Source organism: Lethenteron reissneri, chromosome 48 (genome assembly GCF_015708825.2).
Source record: "Lethenteron reissneri isolate LAM-NWPU_2019-01 chromosome 48, ASM1570882v1, whole genome shotgun sequence".
Taxonomy (NCBI): Eukaryota; Metazoa; Chordata; class Hyperoartia; order Petromyzontiformes; family Petromyzontidae; genus Lethenteron; species Lethenteron reissneri.
Window position 1 is genome coordinate 9,522,662 of NC_083826.1, and position 20,438 is coordinate 9,543,099.

Genomic DNA, 20,438 nt, shown 5'->3' on the forward strand with positions numbered 1-20,438 from the left:
GCTATCTGTTAATAATAACGATAATAATTATTTGTTACCGATAGAGCTGCCTCTTACACCATGGCATCTCAGAGCACGATTAGTGGCTCTTATCACATGCCATCTGAAACATGAAACGGAACCCCCAGTAGCAGCTGTTCATTAGGGCACAAGGTGACTCGGCCCTTAGAAAGCAACCAGGCATTAGTTTGTCAGTAGTGGGGTGATTATTGCTAGGTGTAATCCCAATTAAGGAATTTGCGGTGGACGTTTGTGTATTTGTTAAATTGGGCCATGACGCCGGCGTGCAATAACTTACTTGTTTCGAATTAAGTCGGGGGATCTTTGACGTCTGCTGTGGAGCAGACTGCGAATATTTTTTAGGTTGATACACCCACGGCGATAACGAGGGCTGCTTGCTGGAATTGAACCGCAAACCCTTGGGCCATGTAGCTCGCCTAACGATAACCCTGGCGGGCCTCCCCTTGCCTTCCCTTCCGTTGCCAAAGGCGGGAGAACTACATGGAGAACTGGCCGTCGGATCCACGGCTTCCGCAGGCGGCCGACGACGACCCATACCGCCGCGCCTCCGAGGCCTACGCGGAAGACTTTGACCGGCGCAGCGTGCACAGCGAACGCAGCACGCACAGCGTGCACAGCGTGCGCAGCGAGCGGAGCCACCGCAGCGCATTCAGCACCCATTCGCAGCAGGCAAGGGTGATGTTTCTGTTTTAGATTCATGTTTTTGCACGTTAACCAGGTGCACGCTCACCAAATCCCAAGACCGGACCCAATCTTTGCAGAATTATTTTATCCTCCCATCATTAACATTGTCATTTATAGTGTCCTCGAAGCACCAGACTATTTCAGGTGCGGTAGCGGCTATATCCGTATTCTTAAGAAAACCGCGTTATTTCCATGGAGACCAAATTTAGCCCCCTGGCAGTACTGTAACGGGTGTGGGCAGCAGTAACATCAGTTGCTTTGTGGCGGTGATGGCAGCAGCATTTCCTGTTCACAGCTTTGGTCGCGATAGCCCCCGCAGTCTCGTATCTGTTTTTGTAATCGTCGCGTCTCTTCCCGCTTTAGAGTGCCGTGTACCGTGCGCCAGCCCAGGAAGTGCATGCCTACCAGTCCCAGACACCAACGCCCGCCTCGGAGAGTTACCTCTACGAACAGTACCCCAGTGCAGGCTACGACGCGTCCCAGGGCTACGGTTACCAGTACGACTACACTACCCAGTCGTGGCAGTCCGGTGAGCAGGGTGAGTTATCCGCTGCGTTCACCGCACACACACACACAGCGGGTTCACCACCGTGTGTGTGTTCATCTTGACCACAAAACAATGACCACAAGCAAGGAACCATTGAACATTCCGTTACTCCTTGTACAGAGTAGGGTTCATCACATGGGCAATGAAGCAGATTTTTTATTCTCAGAGCTGAAATTTTGTTAAACAAAGTAAACAAAATAAAGTTTTACGAAATCGGGTTGTTTGTGCAGATCATAATTTGTAACGTGCACAATTCTACGTGTAATGCGAGCGTAAGAACCGATTTAAATCCATGAATTGTTACGTGCCCAATTGCAATCGTGGTACCGAACGATGCTGCGGCTCTTGTCTCTGTCGATCGCAGTTGCCCCGGCCCCCGTGAGACCGATGACCCCGGAGAAGTTTGTGGCGCCGCACACGATCGCGCGGTTCGGCCCGGGTGGGCAGCTCATAAAGGTGCTGCCCAACATGCCAGCAGACGGGCAGCCTGCCCTGGTTGAGATACACAACGTGGAGGTGACTGCAAAAAGCACACACATGGAAGAAGTCCGATCCATCGGCTGAACACTCTACCTAAGCTCAGCCAAAACGCTTACATTAATCCTAATGTTAATGCTAACCTTATTTATTAGCACAAATCCCAATGTTAACTCGAACACCTACCCGAAGATGTAGTTATTCACAGCATCTAAACTTAATCATAAAACTGACTTCAATTCTGAAATGGAATGAATCTCTATTGCATGTTCAGTTATTCTCATTTCAGCACGCATGCTTAACCCTAAGTCTAACTTACCTAAGCCCTGGTAATTGTTTTAATCAAACCCACATTTTTCATGCTATTACTATCTCTTGCACCATTACTAATAATTGTGAACTAATGCTTATCTTTATCATGTATACCTTAACCCAAGTTATTTGCCTAAGTACAAACCTAAACTCTGACTCCCGAGCAATATAAACAGCTTCAGTGATATAATACTTTACTATTGTTATTTTTACCATAACGTTAGCGCCTTGCTTGGCCAAATTTGAATGCCTTACTGCTAATGTTAACCCCTACCTCGACCTAAGCACTCGCATGCGAACACTAACATTAACCCTGACCCCTCGCCCAGCTGATTTCTGCTGCCCATGTCCCTACAGGTCATGTTGCAGGAGAGTGAGGAGCAAACGGAGCTGCGCTGCTTCCCAGGACCACTGGTGAAGTACGTGCCACCCGCGAAGCTTCACCTCTTCTCTGTTGCCCATTCTCTTCCTCTTCACTCCCCTCGCCCCTCCACTCCTTCCCATCCATCACCTACCCTTTCGTGATCCCTAAGCACCCCTCTATTGCGGCCACTCGTTCCTCAATCCTTGCACTCCCCTGCCAATCTTAAGTCATTCCGTTCTGTCACCGTTTTTTTTTACTATGTCAAGCGCCTTGAGTGATGGTGCCTGATAAGTATAAAATTGAATTAGATTAGATTTATATTCCACTGCACTCTTATCTGTCAATGTATCGCTAAAAACGTTGCATCTATCCGCCAATGCATTACACTAAAGCAGGAGACCCGTGCTGTATTGTATTTTGCGTCGACCCTGGTCCAAGAAATTTAACAGGCCCCACTTGTCAAATTTCCTCCCTCTTCATAGCCCACATCCTAGTCCTGCACACTCAATAGCTACACCACTGCATGAGATGTAACTTTAGTTATTTGGGTTTGGATTGCAAAGTGACGTTGCTGGTTAAGGGCACGGCAGGGCCCATGACATTGAGATTCCCATTGACGTTGTGCGTAACTCTTGTGTGCTGTCCTCCTGCGTAGGGACGAGACACACAAGGTGGACGTGATCACCTTCGCTCAGAACAAGGCTATGGAGTGCCTTCGTAATGACAAGCTGATCGACAAGAAGTCAGCCGCCCTCCTCTGGGAGCTGCTCGTGCTCATCTGCCGACAGAACGGGGTTCGTGTATAAATCAATGTCTGGTGCCGTCGATTGATTTGATGTTAATCTCCTTTATTTACAAATAAATCGGCGGTAAGCGTTCCGGTATGGCACGGTATGCGTCGGCATAACACGTTATCTCTTGGCGCGGCACGGTGGTGTGTCTCGGCACCGACAGACGGTGGTGGGCACCGACATCGCTGAACTGCTGCTGCGCGGCCACCGCGCGGGCTGGCATCCAGGCCGGGCCCCAAACGACGAAGCCAACCTCATCGACCTGAGCGGGGAGCTGGGGGCGCTCTCGGGGCTTGATGACGACGCTGGCGCCGCCGCACCGCAGCCCGCGCTGCTGCTGGGCGCCCCGGAGGACGGCCCCGTGGGGCAGGCGTCCCTGCTGGGCGAAGGGCGCCTCTCAAGCGAGGAGGCCATCGCTCAGGCCACCGATCGCTTCCGCCAGCTGCTGCTGTTCGGCCGTAAGAAGGTGCGGAGACCCGAAAGAGCCTTTTGTTGACAAAGTGGCCAGCAAGAAAGAATGAAAGATAGAGGAAGGACAGTTAATGAGAATTATTCTTTCTTATGGCTGATTTAGATTCAGAGCAGCAATTACAATTTCACATTGAGGTGGTTAAGCCAGATAACCGCATCGGGCATTTCATCGTTATATGGTATCTTCTGGATGACCACAGTCACACGCTGGAGAGTTTAAAAGTTTCTTTTTGTGCATCAGGGATCCGCATCTGCCATCGTTTGTGCAGTAGGATGTGTTTTAGGGTGGACCATGGGCTTTGTGTGAGATCAAACCCAGGGGATCTCCAATCTTCATCGAGGTTCAACTCGCTATGAGAATGTCTAATCTTCTTGAATTTAGTTTGGGTAACAGAAAGTTGGAAAGACAGATGAAGGGAGATCCAAAGTTGAGCTGTGTAAGGAGAGAAAGAGGGGGAAAATGTTCCGTCTTGCAGTGAGGTTGTTGTGCTGTTCAGAGATGTTAAACAATCCAACCACTCGGATTGTGAATGTTGTGGCTTGGCTCTCCGACACACCGGTGTGCTGTACTAGTGACTAATTGGCATGTTCTATTTACGTGACAACCCTTGCTAGTTGGCTGTGTCGGATGGTGGTGGGTTTTAATGACACATATATTTATACGTGCTCTAACCCAAAAAACCCTCTTATGGAACCCCCCCAACCACGTTTGTCACAAGGCAGTGGTAACAGTGCATGGAGAAAGTTTTTTTCATGGCATTTTTATATGGTCACAAATAAAACTCACTCTATTCTTACAACAGAAAAAAACGATTTAATAGGCTAACATTTCGACCAATGGCTTAGCTAAAGTTTTAAAAATAATTGCTTATACTTTGTTGAAAATTGAGTCCCATATCCTTTTTGTTTGATTTTGTAAATGGTCAGTAATCTATTAAGCTCTCGACCGGCAATGATGATTGCTTTTATGTTTAATTTGTTATCCTTCCCTCCATCTCCGATTAGCACGGCTGGCTACGTATGGTGCAAAAGACGTTTAACATGCATGTATACAGTAGACTCGCGATTATCCGCGTGTGGTTTATCCTATTTGTGGATTAACCACGCACCAGAGATTTTATAAATTAATAACTCGTGGATGTTCCCTTAAACCCAAATTAACAAATTAATAATCTAAAAATAGTTTTCATGTTTATTCTTGGAAATGTTTATTGGAAGTCACGTGCTTTTAATCTGAACTCAATTTTCTTAACTTAAATATAACAGTGGTTTTCAGCATAAAGATCTGCGGAAAATGGATATTTTTGCATTATATGCAATGTTTGAATTATCCGCGGCCGTCCTCCCCGTCATTGGCGCGGATAATGGAGAGTCTACTGTGCGTATATATAGGTCCGTTGGCCCACGCCCCCCCTTGCATCTCATAATCACTCTGGAAACACGGCGCTGCTGCTTGTGCAGGATGCCCTGGAGTCGGCGATGAAGAACGACCTCTGGGGCCACGCCCTGCTGCTCGCCAGCAAGATGGATGGCCGCACGCACGCCAACGTCATGACCAGGTAAGCAATTGTGTGACACGATCTGTTAACGATGAGAGAGCCATCGGACATAAAGTGCTCGCAGGCTGGAAGCGAAGAAGGATAATATGTGGGAAATTTGCGTACATTATACACCTCCGAGTAGCACGGTTGGCTACGTACGGTGCAAAAGAAGTAGAGGCCGACTGAAATTCGGTTTCGGTGCCGAAAGTTGGCAAATGGCCTCTTTCGGCATACTTTCGGTTTCGGCCGAGAGTAAATTTTAAACTTTCGGTCGTCATTCGTCAACCGAAGATCTATTTGTAGAATATAACGCTAGTGCTACGTCTATCACTCTGCCTATCGGCCGGTCAGTCAGCACTAGGCAATCTTATGCGATAGGCTGCAAACACACACACACACGTCAGCAGCAGCAGCTTGGGAGCGAGGTTACAGCCGCAACCATGGTCTGCTAATGTATATACGACCGGTCAACAGACGGCAGCCTGCATCTCCATCCGTGGGTGGAGTCTCTTTTTGCGGGACGACAACAAAGTGCCTCTGTTGCCTGTTCCCAGGCGCCTGCCCGCCTTGGCTTATGTGTTGGGTTCGCTTCAGTCTACACGCGTGTTGATTCCGAGATTCGAAGTCTGACAATTAGAGGCCGACTGAAATTCGGTTTCGGCGCCGAAAGTTGGCAAATGCCTCTTTCGGCATAGTTTCTGTACGTTTTTTTTACTTTCGGTTTTGGCCGAAAGTCAATTTTTTACTTTCAATCTGGTTTTGTGTTCGGCCGAAACCAGAAATTAAGTTTTGGTCGGCCTCTAAAAATAAGGTTCAACGCACACAGCCTTGTTTTGGACCATCAACTCAAAAAGAGTCAAAATTGTGGCCATATTATTGACCAGATGTGCATTATTACAGCAAAGTGTCTTGTTAGAGTACACTTCTATGCTCCCAAGTCTATGCTCCCCACGTTCACCAACCCTCACTGACCAGCTTGGTGAAGTATGGTCAAATAACTTCCCAAGAGCCATTGCAATAAATTGACAAAGGGCTGTACTCGTACATTATTTATATATTATTTATTTGCTCACAAATATTTTTCACATCTTTATTACTTTCTATGATTGTTATTGTGCAAGTAGATACTTTATATTGCACTTTGCAGCCCACAACTCTCTTGCCAAAGCTGCCTCCGCAAAGTCATAGGGGGGTTCATAAAGCATGAAGCTGACTGTAGTGATGATGCAGAGCATTGGGTGATAGCTACTCATCCTTGTTTGCTTGCTCCCTGCAGGTTTGCCAACAGTCTGCCCATGAATGACCCGCTGCAGACTTGCTACCAGCAGCAATCCGGAAGGATGCCTGCGGCCGCCACGGTAAGCTAGGGATTCTGTGAAGCGAAAGCCACATAGGACTCGTTAATGCCAGGGTGTCGGCTGCTACAAGGGGTTGGTATTATTGGAAGCTTATAAATAAGCCTTGTTGATATTATATGCTTATGTAGTCGGAACGATTACGTTTGGTAAGACTTGAGTGTACAAACCACGTTTTGTGTAGGCTCAGGTTTACATAAGTGGAATATTGTTCTTTTTTGGTCGGTTGTGGGTGACAGAGAAAATAAAAAAACATGATCTGACAGCCGTTTGGTTCATATTGCTGAAGAGACTGAGGGTTTTAAAACCAGCCCAAGGTTTGCCGATGTAAACAAATTCTGATGGAAATCTTCGGTTCAAATGCCGTTTTGATGACTGACCCTTGTCTGTTTGTTTTAAATCTACTATAGCTTGTGTTGCGAGGCTCGCGTGTTAAGGCTGCAGTGTTGTGTGTAGCCGTTCAGCTCGTACTGACGTTTACGTTTTGTGCGGCGCCATCAGTCATGCTGCGACGAGCGCTGGGGAGACTGGAGGCCTCACCTGGCCATGATCCTGTCCAACATCACGAGCAACCCCGACCTGGATCGGCGTACCATCACCACCATGGGCGACACGCTGGGTGGGAAACCACACAAAGATCCCCCTATATACTTAACAGACTTTGGGGCGATTGCTGTTAGTGAGCACCTGATTAAGGCCAGCACGGCACACGAGGGAGTGGGTGGCCAGCATCACGCCTGGCCATCTTTGTCTCCCCAGTGGTAATGTATCACGCACTGCACCAGGTTCTCGTTTAAGGCTGAATTGACGTAAATAAGGACCAGAACTGTTTCAGATATTCGTCGCCGATGTTGACCACGAGTGGGAATTGAATTGGGGTCGCGGGGTTCATTGTGCAATGTGCTAACCAATGCGTCACCGTTCCTCGTGCATTCACTCCACCACCACGCCAGTTTCCTACACATTAACATGGGTAGGTGTCGGCCTACTTGAGCAGTTTCTCTTACATTGGCTCTTACGCCCAAATATCCAAAAGTAATCGATAAGTGCGTATGCCAAAATCTTAGAAACTAAGCAGGTTTGTGCCTGGATCGTGCTTGGACCGGTGACCACCATGCATGCTTGGATGTCATCGGCTCCTGCGGGGCTATGTTACGTTCCGGGCTGCAGAGAGCAGTGCAGCTAAAGCTAAATCCATTGCTGTACCGTACCTCGCGGCTCCTACCGTGTTGCTTCCATGCCTTCACAACCCACACTGACCAGTGTAAAATAAATTGGGCAAACAACCCCCATGACACGCAATGCGAGGAGACCCTTATCCAACAGTGGATTGACCAAAGGGCTGTACATGTACGTGCTATTAAAAGGAACCCACCTTAACATGACCCTCTGTCCTTGCAGCCTCCAAAGGGTTGGTTGATGCTGCTCACTTCTGCTATCTGATGGCCCAAGTGACCTTTGACATGTACAACAAGCGGTCGGCCAAGCTGGTGCTGCTGGGAGCCAACCACAGGTGTGTGTGTGTGTGTCTCAGTGCCCTTCCGAGTTGGGATTTGACAAATATGGGGGTTAGCAGTGTCCATAGTCATGTATTACTTGTATTGTGCATCATACCTTAAAATGTGTCTTGTGGACATTGAACAGTTTTGCCCTCCTCTGTGATTGGCCGAATTGTTATGATTTGCGGTCATGATTCATTCGACAATGATTTTTTGGTTTATTGGTAAATGTGGCTGCAGGGTTTACATGAACCAATCACATATAATGCATACAAATTCAGAAATAATAGATTCTCATGCGCACGCATTGTGTCTTGTGTGTGTAGCAGCCTGCCCCTGGCCGAGTTCATGAGCAACGAGTCGATCCAGCGCACGGAGGTTTACGAATACGCGCAGTCGCTCGGCTCCAACGGCACCAGCGCCACGCTCTCCAACTTCCAGGTGCGGGGGGGAGGGGGGGGGGGGGCTTTGTCGGTGGCGGCATCGGGCAGCGTAGCGCATGGCGCTTTTGGGTTTTGAATCTGTATGTTCTGTGGAGGATACAGTTGTTTTATGTTTCATTATGATGGAACCATGCGAGTAATTTCAAATCTGGAAACAAAGTTCAATGCAGTCAATTGCCTGCCTGCGGAGTGTCAGAAAATTGTAGTTTCTGGAGATGTATTGACCTGCCAAGTATTCCATGATAAACCAAGCCTGACTTCCTATCCGAATCGAAGTACATCACGTGGATTGTGACGCTTCGTGTTACAGACAAGTCACAACTGCCACCTCAACTGACTCGTTAACACTTACACACTGACTTGACCTGCCATCTCCTCCCCTCTCCCCACTCAGCCCTTCAAGCTGCTCTACGCCAGCCGGCTGGCAGAGAACGGGCTGGTGGCGCAGGCCATGCAGTACTGTGAGGTCATCGGCAACACGGTGCTGGAACACCCGTCGCTCTACACCCACGCCTTCCTCGTGCAGCTCGTCAGTGTAAGCAGAATGCACCAGCAGTATGTTGACCTGTGCATGTCTTTATGTGGGCATAAGTGTGTGTGTATTTTTGTTTGGAGAAGTAGTGTAGTGGTTGGCGTGCTGCGCTACGAACCCGGCGACCCGAGTACGATTCCCGCTCACGGCCAACATCAGTGACGATTATCTTAACCGGTTCCGGGTGCTCCCCTAGGTCGACTCAGCATTATATGAGTACCTGGTTGCGATGTGTAAACAACAAAGACGGCCGTGCGTGGTGCTGGCCACCAGCAGAGCCACGCCAATCAGCATCAATAAAACTCCGCCCACTATTGTAAAGATATGCAACTACTGTACTGTAGAGGCGATCACATGGATTTCAAATTAACCGGAGCACATATTTGATTGGTCTAAGCATGTGACTTGTAATACACATTTCCAATAATAACAATGTATAACTGTTTTTCGATTATTAATTTGGGCTTAAGGGAAAATCCATGACTTAGTTTACGTAAATATCTCAGGTGCGTGGTTAATCCGCAAATCGGATAAACCGCACGCGGATAATCGAGAGTCTGCTGTATTTGTATGTGCGTTTGTTCCCCCAGCTGTCGGCGCAGCTCAGGCCGTTTGACCCACAGCTGAAGGAAAGGCCCGAGGAGGAGCAGTTTGTGGACCCGGAGTGGCTGACTCAGCTGCGCTTTCTGGAACAGCAGATGAAGGTTTGACACCCCCTTCCCAGGGCTCTTGCACGTAACTCGAGTCCCGTGCAAGACACAATTGGACCGGAAGCCTCTTTTCCACTGTACAATTGAAATCAACGCGGCCCCTCCACAACCATACTGGGGTGGTTGGGCATTTCCCAGGCATGGGGTTCGGAGGCACCAGCTTTTTTTGCACTGCAAAATCTGAGATGTGCCAACTATGTCACGCGCAATGAATGAGCCGAAACGCACGTAGATGGCATGGTGATGCTGACGTCACACACAATAAGCACCTTATTGGCCCCTCGCCCTGCTTGGCACTTATCCAGGTTCAGATGTCTTGTTTGTATCGCAGTTTAGTTTCGACTCGGCATTGCAATTTGCCAATGGAAAACTACCCGTACTGCGAGGGCCCCGTGCTAGCTCAGCTCTGATGTGCCAGTGGAAAAAGTGTACGAGAGGTCTGTTTCGAAGTGATATGATGTCGTGATATAACGTCTACACGTTAATCACCTTGCCCGCCAACGCTCGCTACGTCTATTCTGTGACCCGGCAGATAATTAAGTTGTAGAATTGTGCCGTATATTTCGGTAGAAGCACGAACCGTGACGTAGGGAAAGGGGGGGTACAGAAACTCCGCGGACGTAAATCCCAAACTCTGTGCTCCAGAACTTCAAGGAGGGAGGCGATTGGGTTCACTGCCCCACCGAGTGGGGGAATGTGAGCGGGGTATTTGTACTTTGATGTGGGGAGGAGAAGGTAGGTGGATGCAGAACTTAAGTAAGGGAGTAGAGGGAGTGGGGTGAAGGGGGGGGGGAAGCGGGGTGGGGAGCGAGTGGGAAAGGGAGGGGGACCTAGGAAGGAATAACTTGGACGCTATTAGTGAACTTATCAACCTGTCATAGTCCCGTAAGGCGGTAATTAACTTCCGTCCATCCCTGAGGGAAGGCGGCAGGGGGACAAAATGGAGACTCCCTTAACGGAGTGCTTTTGCCAGCTTGTTTTATATTTTCTCCTTTGGCCATTCCCAGGAGGGGCTGATCCAGCCGTGCTCGGGCCGCGACACTCCGCACGGCTTCGACTCGAGCGAGACGAGCTCCATCGTGACCCCGTCGTCCTCGGAGCAGCAGCTCAACGTGCCCCCAACGCAGCCCCAGCAGCCTCCGCTCGCTGCCCACCAGGCTCCGCCCCCTGGCATGCAGGCCCCGCCCCCTGGCATGCAGGCTCCGCCCCCTGGCATGCAGGCCCCGCCCCCCGGGTTCCAGTTCCCGCCTACAACGTATCTGGGCGAAGGGCCACCAGCAGGCGGGTTTCAAACGCAGCAGGCGCTGGTGCATCAGATGCCGCCTGCGATGCACCAGGCGCACGCCGGATCTGAAGGAGTGCAGTTCATGCAGCCAGGTAATTGTTTTTGTTAATCTCATTGCATTTGGCTTGTCACGATTCTTTGATTTGTAGATTTACAATGCAGTCAAAATCTGTAAGCCCCAGACTCTAGTTAAGAGGAATTCAGTGTAAGCTGGAAGTTTGTATAAGCCAGAAGGCTATCTGAAATAAATACAGGAATGTACAAATTTATATTTTTTTGTCATTTACTTATTTTGCCGGACATGTTAGGCTCTCTTCCCAAATATGCCAACCTCGAGAGGTTTTCCTCTGGAGTCTCGCGCACGCACGCATCGAATTGTGCAAATTAGCAATGAATTGCTGCACATTCATGTCCATTGTAAGTACATTGCTAAGGGGTTAATGTGACGGTGTGGTGCGTTTCCGTCAGGCATTCCCCACGGCGTCGAGGCTCAAGCCGCTTCTCAGCACCCTGGACAGCAGCAATCGTTTGCACCGGACGGCGGACCTCCTGGCTTCTCTCCCACACACCAGCAGGCCGGCTACGGCCCGGGCTACCCACCCACCAGCATGCAGCCTCACATGCAGGTGCACGAGCACTTGCCCTTCACGTGTCAATGATATCCTTCCTCATGGAAATATCTCCCTACCTAAAGTGCCCCCAAGTCCGATTTACCACGGTTGGCTACGTACGGTGTGAAAAAAGTTCAACATACGTACATAGAACTCGGTGGGGGATATGCCTTATTACGATGTGAGGGTTATTCTCCATGGTACTTTTTAATGACACTGGAGGGAGGATGAACTGGATTGACTCCCAACCGGAATTTTAACTCTTTATCGTTTTGATTACGGGTTTAAGAATGTCGACACGGCAGATGCAATACAACTAAATGAACGTCCTCCTGTCCCCGGTATCGCAAATTTATTTGCCAAAGTCGGGAATTTGTCCCGGTTCAACAACTATTTGGCCTCATGCTTGACTCAAGATGTGGGCAGTGTGTGGGGCTACATTGGATAGTGGGGGAGGGGCTGCTTGGATAATGGGTGGGGCGACCTGGATAGTGAGTGTGGCCAATGTTAGAGTGGGTGTGGCTGTGTAAAAGTCTTTGGGCAGTATTTGTCAAGTATAAAGGTGCCTTTTTTTGTAATGGGATACAAATTTGCTTCATGACGATTGCATCAGAGGATTTACCCAGCTGTTGTCTCTCGCATGCACAGGGTGTTGGCTACGTGGGTCAGGCCACCTCGTATGGAGCTGCGGGGATGGCGATGCACAGTGGGGAGCCGCAGAGCGTGGGATACGGGATGCAAACTCCGCAGGCCCCGGCGCAACATGCACAGCAGATGAGCTTTCAGCAAGGTACACGCTCCCTCTAATGGTGTCTACTGCACGTATTAAATAAGAATAAGGAATAATAATCATGCATATGCACGGATTCTGCAATGCTTTCCAACAGTGTGGTTTAACCTTGAAAGTATTTGTTTAGCGACAATTTATATTTGCAAGTACGACGAGATGATGCCCTATCGTGATGTCGCACATTTGTTGTCCAACAACCCGACACGGCGCCGTGATGCCCTCGTCCAGCAGTGGATTGATGAAAGGGCTGTACATGTGCACATGTGCCTTACGTGGTAACGGCCCAGCTGAACGACGATGGGGGTGGGGGGTGGCTCCATGGCGTGTCCCGCAGGTGATCCCTCCCTCGCGACGGTGCAGGAGAATGGCGCCGGAGGGCCAACGAACCAGCAGAGGGACCACTTTGATGATGGCGTCCGCATGGTGAGTTGGCTAGCGGAGGCGTGTTGGGGGGTGGGGGGTGTGAAGGGGTGGGTGTGTGTGTGTGTATGCGCCGCAGTCGTCCCCGATCTGCTGAGTAGAGTACTCTTGCTGCAACACTACGCAGTTGAATATATTATGTTAATCACTCATGTTCTTTATCCAGGAAAGCTTCACAGAATACCAATACTCTTTTTGTCCAGGAGGTTCCTAACCACAACGGCTGTTGTTGCCGTTGGTGTTTTATCACGAGTGTATTACATGTGTAAGGAAACAAGTGCTCGGCGAACACCCTCGGCACACTGGGAGATAACACCCAAAAGACTTGTATTGCAGAAGGAAGGTGCTGTATTACAATGAAGCAGATGATGTTGGCGGCGGCGATCATGAGCCGATGAGAAGAGTCTTCATGTTTTCTGTGCCCTCTTCCGTTTGCGGACACGTATGCCTCGGCCTCAGCAATCAAACTATTCCGTCTGTGTTTAACGACTCTGACTTGTACTAACGCTGTCATTTTAAGGTCGGTGGTGTTTTTCAGTAGTATATCAACCTGGTAACCAATGGTTGCACAATACTAAAAGTATTCAAGTGTGAGGAGCGGTGCGGTAGTGAAGCGGTTAGCGCGCTGCGCTACGTATCCGGCGACCCAAGTTCGATTCCCGCTCACGGCCACCAACACAAGTGATAATTATCTGACCCAGTCCTGGGCCTCCATAGGTCAACTCAGCCTCAAATGAGTACCTGGTGCGGTGTGTAAAAACATCGCCACTGGGGAGACAAAGGCGGCCAGGCGTGTTGCTGGCCACCCACCCCCTCGTGTGCCGTGCCAGCCTTCATAGGGGCTCGCTAACAGCACTTGCCCCAACAGTCTGCTAAGTCTATACGGGGATCTTTGTTTATGTTTGTTAAGTAAATTTTTTATAATGAAGAATCATTTGGTTAGTGAGGTGAAAATCAGTTTCCATGCAGACCCCATTAACAAGCTATTTCTACGTCTATCGAGTTCCCACACCATCTTGTTGGCAGTGTTTTGTAAGGTAACATCGCCACCAGCATATGAACCTTACGGCGGTACCCCGGGGTCCCATAGCACCCCGGCTCTCGCATAATGTCCGTGATGCAGTCATTTTTAGTCTGTTGATGGTCGGGGATGCAGCAATCGACTCATCTCGAGCTGTACACGATGCACTGGTGCATACGAGCGCTCAGCGTTTCGGCGCAATCGTCCTCGCTGCGTTTCGACATCGCGGAGTGGCACTGATTTTGGATTGATTGGTACCCCAGTCGCGGAGTTAAGTACACCCCTGGAAAAAATAGTGTCCCAGAAATAAAATATTTAATTGCCTCGGCCATTTTGTATTATTTGGTACCCCGGGTTACCGCCAAAAGGATAAAATATCAACCTATCTACGTGACTTTACCGAAAGACCCAAAGAATAAGAAGAGTAAGATCTCCGTCTTTCTCAGTCTCACAATAAAGCATGTTTCCTTGTTTAATGTCGTTCCATTTAAATCGTGTAAAAATAATTTTGTATAGAATGATTCCAGGATATTGTGTACATCCATATGGAGAACAATAGGATGCACGAACACCTGCAAAACTTCATTGTTGGCCTCAATGTAAAAAATGTATTGCCGACCCCAAGTTGATTTTCCCACCTTTGTAGCCCGGAACCTGGGCCCCTCCGATCCGTGGGCCCCTCCGATCCGTGGGCCCTGGTGCCGTTGCACTCGGTGGCTACGCCACTCGGCAAACAATGAGACACACACGAGGCTCCCACATATCAATGAACTGCATGGCGATGTTTCGGTTTGTCCGGGAGGTTTTGTGTCCCCAAGGACCTGGCGCGTGTGTGACGTTTGTCTAGGAGAGGCGTCGGAGCTCGCGCCTGTCGGAGACGTCGAGTTACAGGGTATGCAAATGTGCTGCTCTCGGCGCACATCTGGTGTCGCATGCCCCGCGTGATATCCTCCTCCCACTGTTCGTGACTACTTTGATTGGCCGCTCACCGCACGAGCAGTATTCGTTAAATATTGCAAAATCTGCACGTGAAGTCTTAGACAATCGATGACGTGAAATCTGATTAACATTTGGACGCGTATTGTCCAGTGGCTCGAGCAGCGAGCTGAAATGTCTGCTGAACGTTTAATATCTGAATTCCAAACATCTTTTGAGGCGTTTGTATTTTCGTACAAAAAGTAGTTGCTGCTTAACAGTGCTCTGCGGTGTTGGTGGTCATTGAAATGAGCCACGAAAGTGGATTGAATATGGGCAAAACAATATCCCTGGCTGAATTTCCAGTGGTTTAACCCCAATTAATTACCACTCACAGGTAGTCTGTCTGGGCATGTGTCAATTTTTTTGGTGATGCGTGTGGGGTGTGTTTATGTGGAGTGCTTTGGCGGTAGTATGCCTTGTAGAAAGAGCATTATCAAGGTGTGGTGGCATCAAACGACTTTGACCCGTGATGATGTCTTAATATTGTCTTGGTGATGGTGTCTTGTGTCTGTTTGGAACAGTCTCGTGGTCTCTGGGTGCTGCACCGTGGGCTCCCCCCCCCCCCTCTCTTCCTCACAGTCTCGCGTTAAAGCATGCGTCCCTTTGGAGCGACTTCTTTTAAAATGTGGTTGTGTTTAGACATCGTGTTTGTATAGAATCAACTGTTCCAGTACATCATGTGCATCATTATGAAACAACAGAATACACAGGCTCCTGCAACATTTCATCGTACGCCTTAACTTAATTCGGGAGAAACTGGGTTATAGCGCATGTCCCTTGGGGGTAAGGACTGGTGTGCTTGTATCAGAAGTCGCCCTTCGCCTTCCCCCCCCCCCCCCCACAAATGTAAGGATGTGTTGATCGTATGAGAACTGTTTTTATTACAATAAGAACTGTGCTGCTTATATCCAGCTTCCGCAGTATATGGAACTGTGACCTTAATGCACGCAAATGCAACTCAAGTGTCATGGATTGACAAACAGAACAATTGAGACGAGGTGAAAGCCTCGTGGCATTGCCCGGTTGGTGTGGGCCCTGATATAAATAATTAAATAGTTAAACCAATGTTGATTTTCCCACCTATTTGTGGCCCGTCGCCTGGGCCCCTCCGAGCCGTGGGCCCCAGGTGCCGTCGCACTGCCTGCCACTGGGCAAGCTTTGAGACGGACAAGGCTTCTACATCATATCAATGAACTGCATGGCGATGTTTCGGTTTGTCCGGGAGGTTTTGTGTCCCCAAGGACCGGCGTGTGTGACGTTTGTCTAGGAGAGGCGACGGAGCTCGCGCCTGTCGGAGACGTCGAGTTACAGGGTACGCAAGTGTGCTGCTCTCGGCGCACATCTGGTGTCACATGCCCCGCGTGATATCCTCCTCCCACTGTTCGTGACTGCTTTGATTGGCCGCCCATCGCACAAGTGGTGTCAAAATGGCAAAATTTACGCCCAAAATCTAGACGGATGCGTGTCATGAAATTTGATAAATGTTGGACGGGTTTTGTCCAGTGGCTTGAGCGCTGAACAGAATTTTTTTTATATCCGAATTACAAATATCCTTTGAAGCATTTGTATTTTCATGAAAAAAAGAGTTACTGCTCAACGTCAGTATTGTGCGATGTGGTGGTCATTTAAATCGGCCATGAAAGTGGATTGAATGGAAGGGGGGGGGTGGAAATTAATTGTCCCTGGCTGAATGTCCAGTGATTTAACACCAATGAATGATCATTCAGGTGGTCTGTCTGGGAATGTGTCAATCTGTTTGATACAGGGGGTGCTTTCACGTGGAGTGGCTTTGGTGGTAGCATGCCTCGTATAAAGTGTCGGCGGCGTGGTGTGGTGACATTGGTGGCTTTGACCCACGATAATATCTGAATATTGTCTGGGTGACGGTGTCTTGTGTCTGTCTTAAACAATCTCATGGTCTCTCTCTGAAACTCACTTTGATTTGTTGGTAACTGCCCTTCTGTTGTGGTGTGTCCGGTGATTATTGGTGTTGGACCTGATGATTGCGGGGTGAATATTTGTGGTGGGTTTATGGTGAATAATTGAATGTTTGTTGGTGATCTTTTAAAGCATGCCTTTTTGTTTACAATGGTAATCAGAAAAAATGTAACTGCATAAACAGCATTTATATCAAACTCCTCTATTGCAATCAAAAACTCGTTCATATTATAAATGGTAGTTGCGCTAAAACCTTAAAAGAGTGTTGCTTAAAAGGCCGGAAAAATGTACGTTCGTAGAATATAACGTTTGACATGCTGGCTGATTGTCTTACTCTGCTTCTCTTTCTCATTCGCTCTCACTGCATCTCTGATGCTGTATATCTCTCTCTTCAAAGATTACATTTCACTCTATTCTTCTCTCATTTTGTCTGCTTCCTCTCAATACATCTCTACATCTCTCACTGCTTTTCTCACTCCATACATCTCCATTTCTCTCTTTCCACATCTCTTTGCTCATCTCAATATATCCCCAATTCTCTCTTTCAATATCTCTGCTCGTCCTCATTACATCCCCAAGTCTCTGTGCTTCTCTTCCTCCATACATATATACATTGCTTCTGTCACTCCATGTATCTCCCTGCACATGTGAACGCACCTGTCCGTGTGCTCACACGCTCGTTGCCTCTCTGCGCCGGTGTTTTCAGGCCACGGGCCGGCGCTCGCGCACGCTGTCGGAGTCATCCGTCCACTCCATCGGGGTGGACAGCAATCCGATGGCGCCCGACGCGAAGCTGCTTTCCAACAAGACGGATAAGAAGGACAAGGAGAAACCCGCGGACAAAGCTAAGGTGAGTGTCGCACCCTGCCCGGACGTGGGGGAGCGGTGGTGCCCAGGTTAGCGCCCTGCGCGACCAATCCAGCGACCCGAGTTCCATTCCCGCTGATGGCCAACACCAACACCAGTGATGATTATCTGAACCTGTCCTGGGCCTCCCCTAGGTCGACTCGGCATCAAATGAGTACCTGGTGCGGTGTGTAAACGTCGCCACTGGGGAAGACAGACGGTCGGGCGTGGTGCTCGCCAACCACCCACTCGTGTGCCGTGCCGGCCTTCATAGGTGCTTCTCGTTAACAGCACTTGCCCCAAACAGTCTGTTCAGGCTGAATGGGAAATCTTTGTCTTTTATTGTGACCACCCCCCCACACACCCTCATGAACCTCGCCCGAGGTCTCGCTCTCAGCATTGAGCGTCGTGCAGCGGTTGCGAGGAGATGGCTGGGCGGCTCAGATGTCAGAGCGCTGAGCTGGCAATGCCATAAACCTCGATACAAATCCAGACGGCCGCCTGTTATTAAACTGCGTTCTCAAATGTAGGGAGTGTTGTGGACTTCGATGATAGATTTTTAAAAATAACATCACATGAAATGTTTTGTTCTGTATTTAAGTTTGGCTAAATTCTAACTATTGAGAATTTTAAATATGGCTTTGTCACGTGACGGACATTACCCTCTGCAGCAGGGTGGGTTGTATCGCGTTGCCCCCTACTCTGTATGCCCGACATCACCTGAAGAGATTTTGGACGTAGATCTTTGGTCTCAGGTGGTGCAGATGCGCATCGTCTGCACATTCGTTAGCTACGCTTCTGCCCATGCAAAGTGGATAGGCTCACACAGCATTACAATGGCATGCTGTACACTGAGGACGGAACAGCCCAGTGTTGAGTCGCCGTGCACCATGCTGAGCCGCTCATTCTCGCATATCACACAGTGTATATGGTGTGTCCTCAGTGTTCTGGAAATGCTGTCCATTAAATTGATCTATAGCATTTCAATGCCGTACAACTCATAGCATTCACTTTTCTTTACAGTCTTGACATTTCTTGCAATGCTTTTATAATAATTATTACAGATGTCGCCTTGTGGCAAACTTATTGAATACTTTTATTGATCTCCAAAAAATCCCCGTAATACGCAGGGACACGGTATATCTGCCAAAATCATTTTGAGGACATGGTTCTTTTCGCAGCCACCTGATGGATAACTTTCGTGAAGCGTTGTAACCATTGGCCTGTGTGTGTCAGTGACGTGACGTGTGGTGAGGTCAATGGCTGGGGAGGCACTGGCTAGTATCAGAGCCAGATTCACACACTGAGGGGGGCGTGTCCTCACTGAGGGGGGCGTGTTAGACACATCCCCCTCAGATGTGATGGCTGCCTCCCCTGGTGCTTTTTCATTTCAGTTTCATGACGAGACCAGCGAGCCTAAATATCTTTATAAACATACGTGAAATAAGTTACCTGGAGTATGGAAGGCGAGGACATGAAATGAAGGGGTCTACAAACATTACATTGGTGACATACTGAGATAGTAACAGGCACGCGCTTATTGCCCGCACTCCATCCAGTTACTGTAGAGTTGCGCAATCAGAGGGGAGGCTGAGCTTGTCGCTGCCTCACCTCTCCGCAAATTTGGCGATTTTTGACTATAAAAATTATTGGAATCGTACAGAAATGACATTTATAACACAGATCAGTGGAAAAATCTGTATTTGATTATTCTGCCTCCCCTGCCTCCCCTGACCGCACGTCCCTGGTGTGTGTGTGCTGTGTGGCTGGCGTGTCGTGCACACGCAGGGGTCTAAAGGTGGCTGGTTCAGTTGGCTTCTCCCAAAGAAGAATGAAGCCCATCTGCCGGAGGACAAAAACAAATCTGTGAGTCTCGCTGCCAGACACCATATGCAAGATCGCACGGCTTGCCTGCTATGTAGGAGTGAGACAATGCGGAATCTGTTTCCGAAAGAAGCTCCCAGAACATGGAGTGAAATGTCGGATATTGTGCCGAACAACACGCAGTACAACCCGAAAAATACATCTTAGAGCGATACGTACGCATTTTATGTTGAACTTGTTTCGCACCACCGTACGTAGCCAACCATGCTAATCGGTTGATTTGGTCACAGGCGAAATAAAATGGATAATCGTGGTCATCAGTGTTGCGTCTCCCTACCAATTAAGGGACACATCTTGTTCCCCCCTTCCAGTCAGAGGCTTGAAGGCAAAAGTCACTTTGGGGGGAAGTGTAAAATCCATTTTCTACTGGCACATTGAGCGAAGCCAGTGCAGGGCGCTCAGGGTACAGGTTGTTTTCTACTCGTTATTTGCCGTGCAGAGCAGTGACAAATCCATCATACGCTGGCCTTACGAGACATCCGAAGCTAGCTTAGGGCTGATTTAGGACCGAAGGATGGTGCTAATGATGGGTCCAGTGCATCTGGCGTCAGTACAACGCATCCCTCCTCGTTGTGTGACGTCTGCGGCACGGCTCTGCTTCTGTTGTGGAAAAAAACCTTGAGCTTCCCAAACCCGCGCCGACCTAGTTCGGCACATGACCCTGGCGTGACACGGATGCGTCGGTGGAAAAGGGTTGTGTCTAAGTCGAGGGGAGTAAAACCGTCTGCACGCACCTGTGTGTGTGTGTGTGCGTGTCGTCTCAGATCGTGTGGGATGACAAGAGGAAAAAATGGGTCAACCTGGAGGAGCCCGAGGATGAGGTACGAGAGCGCAGGGAACAGCCCTGACGAGCTGTCGAGTGCCGAGCTTACGGGTTTACAAACCCGTAGGCGCGGCACTCGCTCGCGGCGGAATCGG

The 20,438-nt window shown here is 49.1% G+C and overlaps 1 protein-coding gene across 5 annotated transcripts in view; it reads left to right on the top strand.

The window, feature by feature from the left end:
• Positions 1–20,438, top strand: part of LOC133354752 (protein transport protein Sec16A-like) — a 43,288-nt gene that overhangs the window by 12,228 nt on the left and 10,622 nt on the right. Inside the window, exons 6-27 of one of the 5 annotated variants that reach the window (XM_061571835.1) lie at positions 489–696; positions 1,069–1,243; positions 1,617–1,768; positions 2,399–2,460; positions 3,061–3,199; positions 3,360–3,662; positions 5,129–5,226; positions 6,485–6,566; positions 7,065–7,182; positions 7,965–8,076; positions 8,389–8,503; positions 8,900–9,040; positions 9,628–9,741; positions 10,755–11,124; positions 11,501–11,658; positions 12,292–12,433; positions 12,768–12,856; positions 14,722–14,766; positions 16,120–16,164; positions 17,497–17,640; positions 19,425–19,502; positions 20,285–20,341. In XM_061571835.1, the coding sequence (XP_061427819.1) occupies positions 489–696; positions 1,069–1,243; positions 1,617–1,768; positions 2,399–2,460; positions 3,061–3,199; positions 3,360–3,662; positions 5,129–5,226; positions 6,485–6,566; positions 7,065–7,182; positions 7,965–8,076; positions 8,389–8,503; positions 8,900–9,040; positions 9,628–9,741; positions 10,755–11,124; positions 11,501–11,658; positions 12,292–12,433; positions 12,768–12,856; positions 14,722–14,766; positions 16,120–16,164; positions 17,497–17,640; positions 19,425–19,502; positions 20,285–20,341 (2,947 nt within the window). The remainder of the gene's footprint in view (positions 1–488; positions 697–1,068; positions 1,244–1,616; positions 1,769–2,398; positions 2,461–3,060; positions 3,200–3,359; positions 3,663–5,128; positions 5,227–6,484; positions 6,567–7,064; positions 7,183–7,964; positions 8,077–8,388; positions 8,504–8,899; positions 9,041–9,627; positions 9,742–10,754; positions 11,125–11,500; positions 11,659–12,291; positions 12,434–12,767; positions 12,857–14,721; positions 14,767–16,119; positions 16,165–17,496; positions 17,641–19,424; positions 19,503–20,284; positions 20,342–20,438) is intronic. The other 4 variants (XM_061571836.1, XM_061571837.1, XM_061571838.1 and 1 more) reach the window with 4 other exon arrangements.